The sequence below is a fragment of the Camelus dromedarius genome, chromosome 2, assembly GCF_036321535.1.
Source record: "Camelus dromedarius isolate mCamDro1 chromosome 2, mCamDro1.pat, whole genome shotgun sequence".
Classification (NCBI taxonomy): domain Eukaryota; kingdom Metazoa; phylum Chordata; class Mammalia; order Artiodactyla; family Camelidae; genus Camelus; species Camelus dromedarius.
Genome location: NC_087437.1, coordinates 10,516,103 through 10,537,325, shown reverse-complemented (window position 1 = coordinate 10,537,325; position 21,223 = coordinate 10,516,103). Strand labels below are relative to the sequence as shown.

The 21,223-nt window shown below is 42.1% G+C and overlaps 1 protein-coding gene and 1 long non-coding RNA gene across 2 annotated transcripts in view; one reads left to right on the top strand and one right to left on the bottom strand.

Moving 5' to 3' along the window:
- Positions 1-15,368, bottom strand: part of LOC105095616 (ubiquitin-conjugating enzyme E2 E2) — a 326,379-nt gene extending 311,011 nt beyond the window's left edge. The window contains exons 1-2 of the mRNA XM_031432783.2: positions 15,213-15,368; positions 9,894-10,077 (exon numbers count right to left, since the gene is read on the bottom strand). Coding sequence (XP_031288643.1) covers positions 9,894-10,069 — 176 coding nt within the window. The 5' untranslated portion in view covers positions 10,070-10,077; positions 15,213-15,368. The remainder of the gene's footprint in view (positions 1-9,893; positions 10,078-15,212) is intronic.
- Positions 15,369-15,557: 189 nt separating this feature from the next.
- LOC135322395 (uncharacterized) lies at positions 15,558-20,812 on the top strand. Its single transcript, XR_010382938.1, has 3 exons — positions 15,558-16,078; positions 16,290-16,382; positions 19,439-20,812. It is a non-coding gene; the product is annotated as an uncharacterized LOC135322395 (long non-coding RNA).
- Positions 20,813-21,223: the final 411 nt, after the last annotated feature.

The window sequence follows — 21,223 nt, the reverse complement described above, 5'->3', positions numbered from 1 at the left end:
AATGTGGTGTCAAATTCTAGTGTAGAGCACAATTTTTCAGTTATGTATGAACATATTCATTGTCACATTTTTTTTTTCGCTATGAGCTACCACAGGACCTTGTTTATATTCCCCTGTGCTATACAGTATAATCATGTTTATCTAGTTGGCATAATAAAATTCCAGTCTGTCCCTTCCCAACCCCCGCCCCCCTTGGCAACAAGTTTGTATTCTATGTCTATGAGTCTGTTTCTGTTTTGTATTTATGTTTTGTTTTGTTTTGTTTTGTTTTTAGATTCCTCATATGAGCGATCTCATATGGTATTTTTCTTTCTCTTTCTGGCTTACTTCACTTAGAATGACGTTCTCCAGTGACATCCATGTTGCTGCAAATGGCATTATGTTGTCGGTTTTTATGGCTGAATAGTATTCCATTGTATAAATATACCACTTCTTATTTACTCAGTCATCTGTTGATGGACATTTAAGCTGTTTCCATGTCTTGGCTATTGTAAATAGTGGTGCTATGAACACTGGGGTGCATGTGTCATTCTGAAGTAGGGTTCCTTCTGGATATATGCCCAGGAGCGGGATTCCTGGGTCATATGTTAAGTCTATTCCTAGTCTTTTGAGGAATCTCCATACTGCTTTCCACAATGGATTTCCTTGCTTCCCTCTCCCACTCTTAATGATTTAGATGTCTTCTTTTACAATTTTGTGTTTATTCTTTTTGTAATTCATGGCAGTTATCTCTTTCCCAGTTATGAGTTTCTCATTTTTGTAGCATCCTGCTTCTTTTCTATTTAAAGTAGACCTGTCAATATTTCTTTCAGCATGGGTTTAGTGTGGCTAAATTCTTTTAGTTTTTGCTTATCTGTGAAGTTCTTTCTCTCTTCTATCCTAAAGGATAGCCTTGCTGGATAGAGTATCCTAGGCTGTATCTTTTTTTTCATTCAGGACTTTGAATATATCTTGCCACTCCCTTCTGGCCTGTAGTGTTTGTGCAGAGAAATCAGCTGAGGGCCTTATGGGAGTTCCCTTGTAACTCATTCTTTGTTTTTCTCTTGCTGCCTTTAGGATCATTTCTTTATCCTTGACTCTGGCCATCTTGATTATATGTCTTGGTGCGGGTCTGTTTGGGTTCTTCCTGTTTGGGACCCTCTGAGCCTCCTGTACATGGATATCTGATTCCTTTAGGTTTGGGAAGTTTTCAGTCATGATTTCTTCAAATACCTTTTCAATCCCCTTTATTCTTTCTTCCCCTTCTGGACCCCCTATTATGTGTAGATTGGCATGCTTTATATTATCCCCTAGGTCCCTTATATTGTTTTCATTGTTTTTTATTTGTTTTTCTCTCAGCCGTTCTGATTGGGTGCTTTCTGTTGTCCCGTCTTCTAGGTCACTTATTCGTTCCTCTGCATTCTCTAGCCTGCTTTGTACAGCCTTTAGGTCAGCTCTCATCTCAGCAAGTGAGTTTACCAATTCTACTTGGTTCTTCTTTGTAGCTTCTATTTCATTTTTGACATATTTTATATCTCTAAACACTATTTCTTTTAGTTCGTTCAGTACTTTGATCACTCCTTTTTTGAAATCCTGATCTAGCAGGGCATCAATGTCTATTTCCTTGATTGTGCTTTCAGGAAATTTCTCTTGATCTTTTAATTGGGAGTGGTTCCTCTGCTTCTTCATATTGCTCATATCTCTCTGGCACTGGCTTAAGGAGTATCAGTTATCTAGTTCTCCTGGAGACGCTGTGCTCTTAATGATTTTATTGAGAGGTCTTTGTGTCTTCGCCCTGTTTCGCAAACTCAGCTTGCTGTTTCCAGAGGCCCTCTGTTGGAGCCCTCTTCTGTGCTGCTCCCAGTGGCTGTCGGCTAGCAGATCATGCCCCCTCCCAACACTGGGTCAGGTGCTGAGCTCTTATCCAGTGGGGGGGCGAGTCACTCCCCCTCCCAATGCTGCAGTCAGATGCTGCAGTTGGGGGAGGCAGGTGGGCGGATCGTGCCCCCTCCCAGCACCGTGGTCAGGTGCTGCATTCCTGCCAGGAAAGCGGGTTGCCGACCACCCTTTCCCGGCGCTGGTCACTCCACTGCTCTGTGCAGCTGCCTGCTCCGCCTCGGGACGGCATTCTGAAGGTGGGCTCGGGGAAGACTGCGGACCGGCCCCGCCTCTGCTCCATGCCAAATCTCAGCTCGTTTGTCTTGGCGGGGCGAGTTCTCTTAGGTGCCAGGGCAGAAAGATTCTATCTGCCTCCAGCTGTAGACAAGTCTGAGTCCTGCCTAGGAGGTTGTGGAGCCCCCGGGTGCAGATTCAGGTCTTGGCCCCGCCCCCACCGAGGCGCTGCACACAGGAGAATATGGCAGCTGTGGCTGAGCCCCGCCTCTCTTCTCACGAGAAGTGCCAGTAACGGCGGCGCAGGTCTGAGGAGACAAAGGCTATGGCGCCCCTCCCCCTAGGGCACATCAGCCGTGTTGCTTTGCTTTTTTGCAATTTATGGGGGACCGAGGTTGCTCTGCTCCATTTCCCCTCCCAGCCACGGCACACAGCACCCTGCAGTCCCCGGGGGCCACCTCAGTGCAGCTGCCCCCGTCCTCCATCCAGCTCAGGCCACCTGCCCCAGCCCCAGCTGTGGGCCCACTTCTCGGGCTGGGTGTTGCGGGGACCCTTTGTGCCCATTTAACTCAGTTCTGTTGGTCAAGGGGTGCTCGGGGCAGATCTGAGCCTTGGAGGTTCCCCCTCCGTCCCACTGGCCTCTCCGTTGGAGAAGGGGGGACCCAGCGAAAGAGCGCCAGTCCTCCTTTGCTGCTCCCTCCCCGCAGGATCAGTCCCGCACTGTTTTGGTTTTTCTTCTTTCTTTTTTCCTTTTTTCCTACCAGATTTTTGGCGTCTTTGTCTTTCGGAGAGGGCGATGTTCTGTCGGAGTTCAGCAGGTGCTCTGGTTGGCTGAGTAGGTCCGTAGATGTGAGTTTTGGTGTATTTGTGGAAGAGGGTGAGCTACAAGCGTCCTTCTACTCCGCCATCTTGCTTCTCCCTTAACCGTAGGCTTTCTAAAACTAAATTTTTTTTTTAATTCTCAAAGCCATTTCTTCTCCTTTGCCTTGGTTTTAAACTATTAGACTTAACAGCTGGCTGCCTGCTCTCTGGTAGTTATCGGTATTATATGGATGACAGTTAAGTAAAGTACCATAAAAAACAAGACTCTGAACAAAAAAAATTCTCAAACAACTTCATTCTATGTCTTTTTCAAGACAACAAACAAAGCTGTCAGAATTGGTGCGACTCCTCCAGGATGACTGGCCCCAACTTCCCAAATGAACTGCATGCTACAGATCTAATTTTCACCTCTCAACACGATGATTCAAGGCTGGGGAGACATAACGAAGCAGAGCAAGACTAACAGATGTAAAGCCCCCCAAAAATCTTCATTTTAATTCTGCTAATTTAGAGTTCTTGGGGGAAAAGACTGCTCACACCTGCTTTCTCTCTAGGCCTCAGTTTTCTGCCCTATGAAATGAAGGGGCTAACTAGGATAAATTCCATGATCTCTTATTTTTAAAACATTAGCTTTCCTTCTAATACGGGTGATAAGATGTGTTAATATGCATATGAGGTACATATGGCACACAATTAAATAAGGTGGGGCACAGGTTTTGCCACAGGTGGGACAAAAAGGAATAAATAGCAAAGAGAAGGGGGTGGTCACCAATGGATGAGAAATTTCAGTGTGCTTCTGGAAGACAAAGCAGGTGGTGTAAATCAAGCAGGCTGAGATGGTCAAGAGGAGCTGCAGACATACACGGACATAAAGACACATCATTCAAGGGAAAAAAGACAGAAATCCCAAAAGAAAAACACCTGTATGAGAAAACTACAGATCAAATAGGAAAGAAACTAAAATCTGAAATAAGTTTAATAAAGTAACAGACATTAAGGGATTGAAAAAAGAGATTTGATCTATTTTGCCTAAATGCCAAGACTCATTGGGTGGCTGTGCGATCATGACATTGGACTTGCAGGAAATCCAATCCTAACACCCTGTTGGGTAAATCTACAGATAATTTATTGGTCTTCTACTTACAGATAAAGCACAGAAGACAGGTTGTAGTTGCAGTACACAATATATATGTTATTAACCTTGAAGATGCAAAGTTAAGTGTGGCTAACAGAAACCAACTAAAAATGGACAGGGGATGGTTGTGAGTAGATGGAAAGAACAAAAGTGTTAATATCCCCACTTTACAAAGTAGGGAGCCAAGGAATACCGCTGAAATTTGAAGGAATAATTAATAGCGGCTTACATATATAGACTAAATAGTTTAGAAAGACAATCAGTACTCTCTCTTTTTTTTTTTTTAAAGAAATGTAACTATCCTTGACTGGGAAGAGGGAAAAGAAAGGAAGAGCAGGCAAATAAACTACATCCTCAAATTTCACAGCAAGGAATCAAAGGATATAATTTAGGTTAACAATTCCACAAGCAGGTTTAAGTATATTATTTAGCCTTATGTAGAAAAACCATTAGAAAGACAAACCAGAGATGGCCAAGAGGGAATGGAATTGGGATAGGGAGAGTGTTTCAACAGAAAACTGTTGCTTTCCATTAAAAAATGTTTCTGTGCTATTTAATTTGTTGCCAGAAACATGAATAATTTTGATATATTGTTTTTAAACTAAGGGGACCAAAGGACAGGCATTCAAAAGAGATTGCTTAAACTGTCAAATAAAACTATTTTTAACATAAAAGAACTTCTTTGGGATTTTCAAATGACTCATCTTGCTTTATGCTTATACTGTCCCTTCTGGTTTAAAAAACTGATGTCATAATTTTGTCACAGAATTCTATAATGAAACTTGAAACCCCTCCAGATGTCTATAATTCTAAATCTAATTATTCAATACAAAAAGCAATTTACTGATAAACTTGACAATTCTGAGCAGCAAGTCAATATATTACAATATATTTTGAGTCACCTGCTACCAAAGAACAGCTGTATTTCTCCTGAAAGAAAAGATTATACTAAGAATTGCTATTTAAACGGTTGCAAGATGTCCTGCTGTTTTCAATGACAGCAATTCAATTCTATCTCAAAAGTTGTGATCATGTTATGTATTAAGTTTCTCAGTCTTGACACGTGGAGTAAGGAAGATAGCTATTTCAGGCAACGTCCCTTAGGGCGAGGAAAAATGAAAAAGCATCAATAATTCACACTTACAGTGTACCTTTTACATGATGATCTTAGGCTATTAGAATTGAATTAAATAAATCTCTCAGAATTCTCTAAGTATTACTGTTTTATCAGTCCCCACTTAAAAGATAAGGAAACTAAGGCTAGTTACTATACACAGGTAAGGTGAAAAGACAAGCAATTATCTTGCTAAGTCAAACAGACAGACCTCTCTCTTTTCAGATCTTTTAAGACAAAATTATTTCTTTACACATAAATCAACTAGACAATTGCCTAAATTTCCAATTTCTGTCCCGCAGTGCCACTTCTTTAGTTATTCTGACACAGAAGTCAGCAACTACACAAAGTTCCCGAGACAACAAGTCAGAAGCAAAACACAGACTAAATCTCAGTTTGGAAGACTTCACCTAATACCTTAAATGTTCCAGGAATGGTTAAGTACTGCATGTGACTGTCACCTACTCAAAAGAAAGAGGAGTTGGGGACAGGGGGCAATCATCACTCATTCAGACTTCACTGAAGAGTACGGTACCAAAATTAGACACAAATGGAGAAGATATGAAGCACTCATTTTAACATCAACATACTGGATTAATGGTTCAGAAAAATGAAGCAGTGTAGAGGTACTGACATGTTTAGAACACAAACACTTATTAGGTTAAATAAATTCAGTAACTCACTCAGGACCAAGTAGAACATGAATAGACAGACATAGGGATTCACAAAGCTGTTTTCTCAACAGTTATTTTTTAAAAAACCCTGTATCCACTTAGATGACTTCCTGTATTCCTCTACGGTCCTCATTCCTCAGTTACCCAAGGACTTCTATTCTAACCAATTCAATCAACTGGCCAACACCCTCCAAAATGAACTCATTCTCAAGAAGAAAACATCATGTAACTAATTACCAAAACTTTTTAAAGCTCAAAGTAGTCTCTGAATTAATCTAGAAAACACATAGCCACCACAAATAATAAACATAGAGTTTAATTCTGAATGGTGATATATACCACGTAGCTGTGATTCTAAAAACCACTGATTTTTAAGACACCCTCGATTAATGATTGTGCATATCAACTGTAAGATGCATCTTGATTTCAGGAACAGTAAAAAGTTTCTAAATGCACATTCAGAATCAAGAAAAAACAGTAATTACAAAAGATCTATAAAGAATACTACTTCATTCTCATGTGGAAAACAGTTAGATGAGGCCATATAATAAAATGTTCACGCTGGAATACACTGAGATCAACCTTTCGACCCAACAAAAATTTAGTTTAAAAATCAAGTGTCATTCCCACAACAGTATTACATTGTGTCCAAAAAATCACAATGTCTACTCTGAACAAAAGTAATATGGTACAAATATGATTTAAAGTTCGCATTCACAGGTGTGTCAACCTGTGGAAAAAGCAGAAGAGTCAATTCAATGAAGAGCTCAAAATAAATGTTTTACTGAATTGACTAGTCCATTTAACAGAATCATCAGAATTTGCCATTGCAGACATAATTCAACTACAAATATAACAAAAAGAAATATATATAACAAATATAATCAGATATACAGCAAACATAACAAAAATGATACAGACATTTTCAGGAGAACATATCTTGATAAGAGCATGCCAATTTTTAAAGAAACAAATTCATGCCAAAGAAGAGCAAAAATGCATCAAAGAAGTAACTATAATCTCCCTCTTAACTCCAAAAGACAGAAATTAATTCATACCACTGTTTAAATAAAATAACCACTTAGTATTTTCTGTATCCAACATTACTTTTCTGTAACATCTTAAAAGTCAGATTTTTTTAAAGAAAACATGTTTCTACATCTAATATTAAGTCTACAATTATAGCACATTTCATGTAATTGAACATTTATGTGCAAAGTACTTTTCTTTAGTTACTACAAAATGTATATAATTATAGCATTTGAGTTTTTCTAGTTTAACAAATAGCATTAAGTCCCCAAAGGTTAACATATACCTCATTTCCCTAAAGTTTATCAAATGGACTTGAAAAATATTGTAGACTTATAGCATCTGTGTATAAAACCTTACTATGTGCCAAATAATGCTTTAGCACATTCAGTCCTCACAACAGCCCTGTGAATATGGGACTATTATGTCTCCATTTTACAGAAGAGAAAACTGAGGCTTAGAAACGTTAAAGTATGTATCTAAGATCACAGAGTGACTAAATGCCAGACCCTAGAATCCAACCTGGATCCTGTCTCTAGAGTCCAAGCTCTGCATTGCTACTGATTAACTTTCTCCTACAAAATGACACTATTTGGAAAAGACATCTCATCTGCATAAAAATCAATTTTCAATAAAAGTAAGTTAGAATTTTATTTTGAAACTACTTCTAACTTTGAATCTTGGGAACAGGTCAGTAGTGGGATTCTAATATCCATGGAAGATTCAACCCCTCCTCAAGGCTCTATGACAACTAGTCAATAAATACGGTGACCCTACTCTTCTAGGCACTGCAGATATAGTGGTGAATTGAAAAGATGTAAGCCGCTGCCCTCATGATTCCCATTTTTTCCCTCAGTTGTTAGAACTTAAGCAGAGATGAGGGAAAAAACCAACTTCACTGTCAACTAAATTGGGGGAAGGGAATTTTGTCACTTAGAAAATTAGCAGTGAAGCAGCATTTTTATATTTAAAACAAATAGTAAATGACTAAGTCACTTCAGACACTCACCCATAAACCACCCAGAGACCTTCCAGAGGAAGGTCATGCATCACAGTTTGAAAGTCCGAGATGCAGAAGAATAAATCTGCGCATGGAGGGATTTTTTCCAGCTAGGAAGCAATCCAAAAGATACTTCTCTCTTTCACCAATGCAGTGATACCAACTTCTACTATCTGCCAACCGGGCACCATCCTGGGTCGTTCACAACCCATCTCAAAACTAAGTTTTACCCTTTTTAAAGAGGGAGGGGGGAGGAAAACTAGGTTTGAACATATAAACTATACTTTGTCACACTGTAGGAAAATGAAAATGAAGTAAAAGATGACACAGGTACTTGAAAAAATTCATGCAATCCTCACTTTTACACACTACTCAGATCATTCTCTTTCATGGCAGAATTTGGTCTTTGCCACATTACCCAACAAATATGATTTTAAGGTATTTATGGTGGTGCTCCCAGCCAGGGGAAAAGGCAGGACCTCACAAAGGCAGACAGGAGTCTGTTAACTTACAGTCACAGGAGAGCGGAGCACAGCCCCAGCAGAAGCACTTTCCAAACCCTACTCCCCACAGACCTGGCCAGCCACCCTCTCCCTTTCCTGACAACTGAAGAGGCCCAAAGAAAACCCTCACTGTCAGAAGCTGAAGACTGAATTAGACTCATTTACACGGGCCGCAACCTGTACTTGAATGTCTCTTACCCTCCCACACCTAGCCTCCCTTCTTTCATCTAAATGTCATATTTTCTCCATCCCCACCTTCCTTATCCGCTCTAACTCCACCCCCATGTCCCAGCAGCACGTCACTTTGTGTTGTGGCCAGGCAGCAGAGAGACTGGTCCACCAACTGAGGCCTTTTGGATTTGTGGTGTGACAGCAGAAACAAACTGAACCCTTTCTCCCATGCTAGCACGTTCGCGTACAGAGGTTCACAGGTTTAAAGTTCAAGGCTATCTAACTTTCACACAACTCCTTCCACAGAGGTCAGGGATCAGCAATACACTTCCGAGAAAGGGAAACTGACTATCCCAGCCCCTTGGGATGGGTTGCCGACCACTCACCATCACTCCAACATTTCCCCCTAGAAAGTCATGCCCCCAGGAGGCCTCAGAAGGTTCTTCCCAGTGCTGTGGACTAACTAGGTCAGAGAGAAACAAAGTGTACTAGGCCATATGGTTTATGATCTTCAGGACAGGTTCCCCTAATCCACACTATCCAGTGAAGTACAAAGCTATCATTCAATATTCAGACATTCCACTACGCCTAAAATTTACAGGCTGCTTTTATTTACACTTCCTATTTCATATAAAAAAAGGTATTAAAACAAAACAAGAACAGTACATCACAGGACCAGGAAAGACTCTACTAAATTCAATTCACCTTTAAATTATTTACCAAGAGATACTCTCTACTGTAACAATATGAAAGCAGATTCCCTCTGCTGAGTCCAATGGCATGCCAATCATCAAAAGCAACTGATGTGGTAATAGAGAATCATTCAAATATCTTCCTTCCAGATCTGCCTATTCTCTGGAGAAAAAGAAAACCTGTATCAAGAACGAATCACTGCCTAATATAATGAAACCAAGATGCATTTGTTGCTAACTCCAGCATTTCTCACTTTACTAACAGCAAATAGTAGAAAATACACTATCACTCAGTAACTATTTCAACAGATTCCCACTCTCTATTCTATGCTACTGAACAGAATAAAATACTAACGGTCAAGGAACTATAAATCGAATCATCACACTTTCATATGCATTTTTCTGCACGTGCTCACCTAACAATAATACATTAACACGCACACTATGGATACGTGCTTTATAAATCTGCCACGTTGTTTAACTGACAAGATCATATTGTGTACAATTAAAACCATGAAAAAGAAATAATCCTGAAGAAGAAAGAAAAGTCCATAAACTTCATGGTCCACATCCCAGAAAAATGATCAAATGCAAGAGAAACACAGAACTTAAAAGATGACAAATTGATACTAAAAACAGAAAGGTTACAAAAACTGTGGTACCTTTTAGCACTAGTTGACAATTTAGCAGCTGTTTTGCTGGATATTTTCCCCTCCTTTTTCTTGGGCTGAACTTGTTCTCTTTCTGGTTCTTGCTGGACACTTTCACGCTGGTCTCCATCAGAACTTCCTCCACTAGTACTCGGACTGTCATCAACTCTTGGTGCCTCAGTGGACATTTTAGATCCTGGATTAAAGAGTCAAAAATCACATATTCAGTTGTGGGAGGACTACAGTAAGGTACCTTGAGAACACAGAGAAAGTGAATCTTAGAGTGGAACAAGTAAAGTTACTATAAAATGAATGGTTGGTTATTTACAAAACAGCTTTGGGAGTTGCCAAAACTTTTCTTTCATCCGATGAATTCAAAATGTACTGAGAAGAGAAATGGAAACATATACAATTATACTCAAAATGTTCATAGCAACATTCTTCATAGAGCCGAAAAGAGGGGACAACTCAACTATCCACTAACTGATGAGCAGAGGAACCAAACGTGTTACGTCCAAACAATGGAATATTACTTAGCCATATAAAGGAATGACGTACAGTATCTACATGGTGCAAAATGGATGGACTTTGAAAACATTATATGTGAAAGAAGCCTGTCACAAAGGACCACAAACTGCCTGATTCCTATTTATACGAAATGATCAGAATAGGAAAATCCACAGAGACAGAAAAGTCAATTAGTGATTGGGAGGGGCTAGAAGTGAAGGAAAAATGGGGAAGGACTGCAAATAAGTAAGTACAAAGTTTCCTTCTGGGGTGATGAAAATGTTCTTAAATTAGACATCGGTAATGTTGCACAACTCTAAAATAGTCTAAAAACCACTGCATTTTAAAAGAGTGGATTTTCATAGTTTATGAATTACATGTCAATAAAGCTGTTACCGAAAAAAAAAAAAAAATCTAGGGCCTCCTCTCCACCAGGCACTGTTCTAGGCCCTCTGGTCTCACAAGCATGAGAAAGTTGGTCTAGTGGGTAAGCCAACTTGCTAAGTGCTGTGACAGAGGTTAGGAAAAACAGCCACAGGAACAGGGAAATGGGGGACACTTCTGCATCAATATTAAATGAATATATCCTCGGACTAGGCTAAGGTTAAAATTCTCTAAACCAGTCAATTGTTTTAAGCAACCTTTGTGATAACAGAAGAACACAGAGGCCTCCACGATTCTAAATAAAAACTGAATTGTATGATGGTGTCAGCACTGATCCAGCAATATGCTAAGCAACCACGTTTCACAAGAGATGAAGACTGTGTGCAGACACTGGAGGATTCCTTGTTTTTTCCCCACAGAAAATATCCCTCAAGGCTTTCAAATCCCTTTTGCTCTGAGTTCATGCTCCGCGAGCAACTCTGATGACCAACTCAATTTCCTCACTACCTTGATATGTAGGTAGCTGTTATGACCTAGATAACACCCAAACGAATTGCAGTTTTCTCTTCTTGACTGTCATTCTATCATAATCAATTTCTGAGTTTGACTACAATGAACACATCCCTTGTGACCCAGCTAGCATGGAGTGTACTGACAAATCCAAAAACAAACGGACAAACCGATGCCCAGACTCTCACCACGTTACTGTCATCTCATAACCACTTGAGCACAGTGTGGCCACCTCCTGAGGCATCTCTTCTTTAAAAGATAAAACCGCCTTCAAGGTGTGACCTTTAAAAATCATAGATAAATGGAACAAATTCCTTTAGGAAAAGATACCATATTACTCTTAATCAAATTGGACTTGAAATATCAAGAATAAGAATATGTAAAAGATACCTCAAATAAAGCACTGTTTTTACTACTACGATCAGTCCAAATGTATAGCTAGTTGACAATGATTATTAAAATTCATCATCACCAAAGATTTAACTTGTAGCTTGCTCTAAATCGAAATGACTTCATAACACAGACCTCTAAGTGACTGAAATTTTTTATGGTAAGACAAACCAAAACGCACTGCAAGAGAACGGAAGAACCCAGGAGCACAGAGGGGTGAACAATCAATAGAAAATACTGAATGCCTTCAATGAGACATCACACAAAACACACTATCACCACCCCTCACACCTTCAACAGCTCCCTTCTCCCACGCCAAATAAAAATAGGTCTGTCCAGGCAGCTCCGAAACACGCAGGGAAATCTGACTGCTCTTCTACCTATCCTGTAAATGGAGAGCATCAGTCTCCACAGCTGTGACATCTTTTACGAGCACTAAAGTCACTTAATAGAATACTGAAATTTTACATCAGTATGTTTCACATCTAGCTCTAACAGTCCTAACATATATCTTGCTTTTTTTTTCATTTTTATTCCACTTAAATTTTTATCCTTGGATTTAACACTGATTTTTTTTTCAGATTACTCCTTTCAGTTAAAATATATCAGAAGTTTCAAACCTTATTAAGTATGTACATAAGAGCATGTCGGAGCAGATGTGCACTGGAGTAAGAAAGAGAACAGTACTCAGGCAAAGGCACTCAGATACAGCAAAATGCTGCTGGCAATATTTTGAGAAATGTGAAATGATTGAGAAATCATTTTATACATCTTAAACCTGAAGTAATCCATTATATAAAAAATAGTTGGAAACCTAAATCAAAAATCTTTTTTACTGAAGCTCCAGCTTCAGTTTTAATAAACTATGCCTCTAGAATTTCAGTTGAATATTACGTTATAGAGGTACACATTCTTCTTAATATTCTTATGTGTGTTTACATCATCTCCAATAACGCTGAGTATATACAATTACTTGAAAGACTACTCAATATAATCCGAACCATAATCTAAAGCACAAATTTCATGAATCCCTCCAGATTATCAGAAGACTATAATTAGTCTCACTAGAGAATTGTTGAAAATACCCAAATAGATGTATAATCTTTACAGCTTCACAATAAAGAAAAAAAGTCTATTTCCACTTTTGACCTAAGATACTTTATTTCATCCAAATTCTAACCTACAAGTGATAAATTTCCCTGAGGCCACTAATAACCACCATAGAAACTTTTAGAAACAAAGTTTTCATATCTTTTTCAAATATCAAGAGTAAGCGAAATTTCTGTTGGTTTTGTTTCTTGAATGCCTGGTTACAGTAAAACTTATTTCACTACATAAGTGGCAACTAATTTTTATGAAGAAAAAGTCTATAAGCATTTTAATTAGTTATAAGATTAGTGTTTTGTCTCTCTGAAGTACAAATGAATAAAAATTCCTGAATTAAAACTCTCTAAATGTTATCTTTTAAATCAGCATTTTAAAATTATCTTCTAAGATTAATTCTTAAATAGCTAATTTGATCCAATTATTTAATCTAGAGTAAAGATGACCTTGAATCACACATTTATAAGCATAGAGCTACTCTTCCATAGTTCCAAAGATACTAAGACACTTAAACTTATATTTTTACTTTGTACTCAAAGTAAAACTTGGTTTCTAAACATTAAATATTGAAATAAACTTTCCTCAAATACATGTTTTATTAAGAGTTTAGACATTGTTCCCTTTTCAACACACAAATTACCTAACCCTGTATTAGCTTTGTACAATTACGTTGTAATTACAGTCCTGGAAATTACCAACATGCGAAATGAAACTCACAAGTTCCATAAAAATGAAACGATTTGGTTATAAATATTACCGATACCATAAAAGCAACTATAGTCACTCCATAAATCCGGATTACTGTCTAGATAAGCCTTATAACTGTGTCGTATGGTATAAAACTGCAAAGGCAAGTGTTCGTTTGAGCTTTGACAACAGGAAAACACTTAACTCTCTCATCTGATTTTTTGTCATTTGTCTTCCCACTCACGTTTCTAAACTTTTCTAAAACGTAAAACAAAATAATTTATATTATATTCAGAATACCTAGCAATAAGCAGCTTTTAACTTACCTGCAAAGATATTTATGCAGGAAATAATATTGGAACACCTAAGTTTTGAGGAAAAGGTTCTCTGTCCTGGGGGGGAGCACCTTTCTGTAATGGGATATGACAATATGGGAAAACCCTCCGTCATCAGCACCAACCCACATACAAAACTCTGAAGAGCCAAAGAGGATCCAAACTGCGTAAACACAAATATTTAGGTTCCCGAGGTCCAGAGTGAATTATCACATATTCAGAAACATACTTTTTTAAGAATCAGGGATAAAAAACTAAGAACTTTAAATCCTTCTGAAAAGCGAGATACTCTTAAGGTAAACCCTAGCATTTCCTTTTGTACTTTAAAATAAAAATATTTGAGGGGACTCTCAAGAATACACAATGCAAAACGATGAATCTCGAAAACATGCAAATAGGTCTAACAGCCACCGAGCACAGGATGATGTCTTTCTAAAGCGGCCTTAATTTCCTTAAGGGAAGATGGATTGGACATTTCTGGTTGGTCGTGGGAAAAAAAAAAAAAAAAAAGAAGCTACGCTTTATCTTCATTAGAAATGGTAAAGGGCAAAAGGATCAAAACATTAAGAGAGGAGAGAGGGGGAGAGGGAGGGGGAGTGGGGGGAGGAATCCAGTTTCAAACCAGGCCAGTGGGGGCTGCAGAGAAGAGACCAGAGAAAAATGGGCTTCGGCTCCAAACTGTGACAAGCGCTGGGCTTCACAAAAGACCAAGACAACACACACTCCACACCGGGGGACACACCAACACACCCCACAAGGTCTCTTGGGCGGTCCACGGGGGTGCGGCGGCGCGGGGGAGCCAGACCCGGCACTCGCCCGGAGAGACACCATGTGCAGCAATTATGCAATTAGGGAAAATAGCAAAAGATCAAGCCGGGCACTTTCCACCGTGACATTTATCCTGTACTTTTGCGAAGACTTAGTTCCAGGATGCGGCTGGGAGAGGCAAGGGGCTTGGGAGGGTGGCGAAGGATGGGGAACCGAGAACGGAAGGGGGTTGAAGATGGGCCGGGAGGGGAGAGGCAGAAGGGGGGTGGATGGGGAGGAGGGGGAGGGGTGGAAAGGGCGAGAAACCGGGGCAGGAGGCTCGAGGGAGGGGGCGCGGGGAGAGGGGCACGCGGGGAGCGGGGAGGGACCCGGGGCGCCAGCGGCGTAAGCGGAGACCTGCGGCGCTGAGGGGAGCGGGCCGAGGCGGGGGCACCGGCGCGGCCCGGCGAGTACCTGAGGGAGGGGCGTCCGCGCAGGTCGCGGGCTCGAGCCCAAGCCCGAGGAGAGAGGGCTGCGGAGGCGCGGGGGGAAGGAGCGCCAAGGAGGCCCCGGGGACGAGCTGTCCTCGCGGACCGTCCAGTCACCGAAACCGGACCCGCGCACCGGACCGCCCGGCCACGCCTGTCCCCGCCGCGCGCGGACTCACCCCCGGCGCCGCCGCCGCCGCCCCCGGCCGTTCCAGCTCCGGCTCCCGAGGCTGCTGCCCGCGGCTGCTGCGGTGGCCGCCCCTGAGTCCTGGAAAGTGAAGCCACCGCCTCCGTGAGCCACCTCTGCCGCCGCCGCCGCCGCCCGGCCGTCCGCGCGCGCGCCCGCGACTGCGTGTGCCCGCGCGCCCGCCCGGGAGAGACCGCGAGAGCGCGAGCCCCACGTCGGCCCGCCGCGCCGCGCCGCGCCTCCCCGCTCCGCCCCTCCTCCTCGGGCGCGCGGCCGCGAGGGGGCGGGGGCGGGCGCGCGCACGGCGGGTGCCCCGCCGCTGGGCGAGGGGGCGGGGAGGCGGCGCGGAAAAGTAAAGTGACAACCGAGTCCCGCGAGCGGGCAGGGCCGGGGGCGGGCGAGGGGCGTCCCACGGAGAAGGAGCGGTCGGGACCGGGAGAGGGGAGGGAAACGGAGGCTGCCGGGCCGGCTGGAGGGAGGGGACGCGGGGACCTTGACGGGCACGCGCGTTAAAGGGAAACGCTGGCTGGGGGTGGGAGTTGCCCGAAGACTGAGCGGGGGCGGCGTTTCACCCCCGGCCACTGCAGCCCTGGCTTCATACTGGCCTCGAAGCTTTCTCCAAATGGCTACAGGACTGACCCTATTGACTCACGAAGCAAAACTCGGACGCGTGGTGTCCACATGCACCCAGGATGGGAAAACTTCGCGGTGGCCTGGAAAGTTCGCCCAGGCTACACTCCTCATCCGACATTGCAGCACGAAGGTCCTTCTGCCTTTGGGCGCGCCCAGGCCCAGAATGTACCCCGCGAGCCAAGACTTAAGGTCATTCAACCCTGGGATACTGAGGAGAGAGTGGAGGTAGGGGCAGAGGCTGTCTGGGAGAGAGTGGGAAGCTGCAGTGATGTCCAGCTAAAGGGGTGAGGACAACAGTGCTCCGGGTGACCCGAGGGAACATTAGGCTCCCCTATAATCTTCACCCCAAATACCATGCCTGCTATGCAAACTCTGCCTCCACAGAATTTTCCCCGTCCCCACCCCAGCCCCTCTGATCAACTGATTGCTGTTGCAGCTCCTAAACGTGACCCAGCAGGGGCGAACACAGCCCCACAGGATCCAGATCAGCTCAAGCAGCCTCAAGACCCCAGAGGACAGGAGCAAGTAGGTATGTCTAGACTTGAACATCCTTTTATCAAATGCCTTCTTCAAGCTTTGGCTATTACTTTATAACATCCCTGAACTTGAAGCCTCCGTGAATCACCATGGAGCAAAACGTGGGTGTGTTCTTATTATCAACTCAAGGACATTAACAGGCCCTGTTACCCTTAAACTCTAAAATGTGTATTGGAGGATTAGAAATGACCGTATCCTGGAATTACCATCTATTATAAAGCCACCTATCTCTCTCACATGGTGCAATATAATATTAGGAAAAGATGACATAAAATGCATAATTTTTTATTATTTAGAATATGACCAAAATAAAGCATTTCATACACTGCCTTAAATATGTACATAATTTATCTCACCTTATGAGATACTTGTACATTAATATTCTCACTTTATTGATTGTCAATATGTTTTGCAACTGTTTGGTGAGGATGAATGACAGAATCTCCATTTCCTGGGTCTCCATGCTCTTCTCCAAATAAACTACTCTTTTATATACTCTTAGGTGTACATCCTGTCGATTTCTGTTTGTTTACAATGAATAGTTTATTGTAAAGTACTTTGCTATTACAGAAAGTATCCAAGTTGCCTTTTTCAGTCCTGGTCATGGGCAACTGGGGGAGCAGAGATGCAGCAATGGCAACTTCCAAATGGCAACCCTTTATGAAAGGGTCAGAAGAGGTTTCACTGCTTAAATGCTGAAACTGTCCTTGCTATACAGGACTTCACTTACCTGTAGCTGTTTTAACTGCTATATATACTACTTACTGAATTTAAGAAGGGCATCATAATACAAATCAAAGCTATCCTTTTCATTGATGCAAGGAATGTTTATTGACTACCAGGCACTGTCTAGGTGGCTGGGATATGACATTGGATAAAAGAGAAAAACTGCCTGCCCTCACAGAGCTTTTCCATCCTTGACTCTTCTCTCTATGTTACACCTTATCTCCAATTCATCAGCAAGCTATCCTGAAAGGATCCCCTACTTCCCTCCTCCCTCCCCACAGCTAATACTCTGGTCCAAGCCACCAGCATCTCTCAATAATAGCCTTTTACCCTATCTTTCTACTTCCAGCTCCACTTCCCTGCACACTCCACCCATCATCCCACACACAACAGTCTGAGTGATCCTTTAAAACATGCATTAGATTATGTCTCTCCTCTTTTCAAAACCTCCAGTGGCTTCCTGCTGTAGGCCAATAGCCAAAGACCTTACGGTGGCTACGTGTCGCTACATGATCTACCTGCCACCCCCAGCAAGGTCCCCTCTGACCTCACGTTATACACCTTCACCCCACCTTTTTCTCCCTCCAGCCACACTAGCCTCCTTGCTGATATGGAATACACCAAACATTTTTCAAACTTAAGATACCTGACTTAGAGTTTCCTGTGTCTGTAACATTCTTCCCTCCCCCAGCACCTCCTTTTCTCCCTTCTCTGCTTTAATTTTCTTCTTGATCATCGTAATAAATCGGAAATAATTTTTTTAACTTGTCTATTTTCGTCTTCCCCTTCTCCTCTGCTCTTCCTTCCCTCTCTCCAAATTTAAGCACTTTGGGAACAGATATTTCACTGGCTGCAGTTCATTGCTATTTATATTCAGTAAATACCGGTTGCGTGAATGAAATTGACCTCTTTCAGTTGCTAGCGTGATAGACATTATTCTAATTTCTTCAATAATAATATTAGCACTTAGCCTTAGTGTATTCTTAACTGGTAACAGGCAACATTCTAGCCCTTTACATATACTAGCTTACAAACACCCCATAAGGTTGGTTTCATTCAGTCAACCCCACTGTACAGATGAGAACATTGAAGGGCAGAGACGTGAAATCACTTGTTTGCAGTCACACAGCAGACCTGGGATTTGGAATCAGCAGTTCGGCTCTACAGTCTGTGAACTTCAGAACACTTCAGCATGAGTCCAGTGTTACAAGCATAGATTTACTTGATTTTCTCAGTTCCTCTCCCCTGAGATTTAAACTTGGTCTCCAAAACAAACAGCTCACCTTCCTTCTGTTTCCTGCTCTGGTCCGTCAACATGTCATTGTGAGCTTCCCTCCCTCCCTCCTTCCCTACACTTCTTATTTCTGGGCTTTAATAGAGAGCCTACACTTTACCCCCTCCATCCAGCAGGTGGGAATGTTTTTGTAGATTTCTTGGAAGTTTTGTTACTGCCAACTTTGTGAGTAGGTAGATTCACAATTAGTTCTCCAGTTTGACAAGAAGTGTGGCAGAAAAGACCTCCCTGGGGGTACCTGGGCTGGATTTCTACAAAACACATCATTCTGGTAGATCTGCTCTTGTTTAGGCTGCTTCCATTCTTGTGGGGCTCCCAGTGGCCAGAGGTGGTTAAATATTTGGATTGTACCCCCTGGAGGAAATATTATTAGTTTCAGTTTACCAAAGATTAGGACCCTGAGAGAACAGGTGAAAGACAATAACCTTCTGCTTACAGCCTGGCTTGAAAGGATCATTCTGAATGTCTTAGATATTTAAGGACGACACTGGTATGGGAAAACTGAAGCCCCATTAAAGCTGAGACCCTAAGACCCCACTACATAGTACAGCACTGATACAGAGGCAGGCACCGGCTGGCTGCTGAGCAAATGTTTGTTGCACAAATGAATGTGTGACTGAATTCTTAACAGGGAATGGAAGAGTGCTGAGGACCCATTCCCTGAGTTTCTCACTTGGGCACTGCCAAATGGGCCACTATGTACAACTGTATATGTTGCACACTGCAAAATGTCAGACAGCACCATTCACATAAATGAAGATGCAAACAGAGAAGTCTGGCTGTTCCTCCCATGTCTTACCCCTGCCCAAGTATGATAGTCAGTCTCAAAGATGGCCCCCAAATCCCTGTCCCCTCTGGTATCCACACCCTTGTGTAGTCACCTCCCACATCATACCAGGATTAGTTGATGTAATGCTGAGATGTGATAGTTCGTCACTTCTGAGATTATAAAAATTGTTAGGCCTTCCATCTTGGTTCATTCTCTCTCTCTCTTTTTCTCTCTCATCGCTCATTTTGGGGGAAGCCAGCTGCCACATTGTGAGTGGCCCTAGAGAGAGGCCCACGTGGCTAGGAACTGAGGCCTCATCCTGAAGTCCACCGACGAGTGAGCTCGGAGGCAGATCCTTCTAACTTTAGCCGAGCCTTCAGATGATGCCACGCTGCTCGACATCTGCAGTACATGAAAAACCCTGAACCAGAAACACCCAGTGAAACCACTTTTGATCCTTGAGATAATCAATGTTTTTCAGCCACTAATTTTTGAGGGTAATTTGTTGTGCAGCAATAGGTAGTGAACACACATGCTCCCTGCTCTCTAATGATGACGTTCCCTCCTCGAGTCCTCCGTGTACCAAGAATGCTACAACTGCAGTAGTTCCTGCCTGCGAGGAGTCTCCCTCACTCCTGAAATGAGCTGTTGCATCTGACATCCCAGACACACGGAGGGGCTTAAGTAGGTGCTGAGATATGGATAAAGAGTCTCAAGAGAGAGCATAGGCCAGGAATGGAAAAAAAAGAAAAGCAGTTCAGAGTGGCTTTCTTTCAACCTCACAAGAGTAAGAAAGGAAGACTCAGCTCAGCTCGGAGAAAGACTGTCAGAACAAAGGAGCGAATGGTGACACCTAAGAGTCAGAGATGTGCTAAGCAATGAGATTATAGACACGATTTCTTTGTTGTGGTTATCATATTGTTATGGGTGCAATAAATAAAGATATTTTAAACTTAAGGAAAGCTCAGAAGGAAACAAAGACAGAAGGAGGGAAACCCTTGCCTTGATCTGCACCTTTCTTGCAGGACAGAGATGTTTTGGAGCTGGGCTGTCTGGACTCACGATCCTGGTTCTACTTCCTTACTGTGATCATGGGCAAGCTTCTTAACTTCTTACTGACTCAGATTCCTTGTCTACCAATGGGGCTGATTTTAATGACTAATACTTACACAGTATAAAGGACAAGATTAAACAAGCTAGTATACGTAAGCAATTTAAAGAGAGGTTGAAACAAAACAGGTGTCATAGGAGAGGGAGCCTTCCTAGTGGTTTGGTAGGTGGGAGGTCATGTCACTCTGCAACCTGGGTGCTATTATCTTACTTGAGTTTGCTACTTTTTCTTGCAAATAGCCTCCCAGGTAGTCACCGCCTCTTGCCTCTCTGCATCCTTTACTATTTAAAAGCCCCTCCTTTGCTGTGAGCTCTCCAAGGGCAGAGACCATGCTTAAGTATCTGTGTGTCTACACTTTAGGATAAAGAGTAGGCATCCCATAGAGACAGTCACATTAGTGAATATACCTGCTTTTCAACTGCCTTTCTTCAAATTACGGAATTTGGGGAGGTAGGTATAAATATTCTGCTATGACTTTCACTTCAACAACAATTTCAGAGAACATATAAGCTCTTTACTATTTGTTATAAATTCAGAAACTGTATTAATGAATATTTACCTGAGTTTTATGAACCCTCTGGCCCTCTCTGGAGATTCCATTAAGAAAAATTACTGAATCTCCTTATATGTGGCCAAAATGAAAAAGCTACTATTTGCTGTCTTTAGCTTATTGCTTTTTCTCTTCTACAGTCATCTTTGCACTCCCTTCTATGCTTGTAAGTGCACAATGTTTTAATAACAGCTTTATCAAGATGTAATTTACATGTGGTACATATGTACAATGGAACACTACTCAGCCATAAAAAAGAATAAAATAATGCCATTTGCAGCAACATGAATGGGCCTGGAGATCGTCATTCTAAGTGAAGTGAGCCAGAAAGAGAAAGAAAAATGCCATAGAATATGACTTATATGTGGAATCTAAAAAAGAAA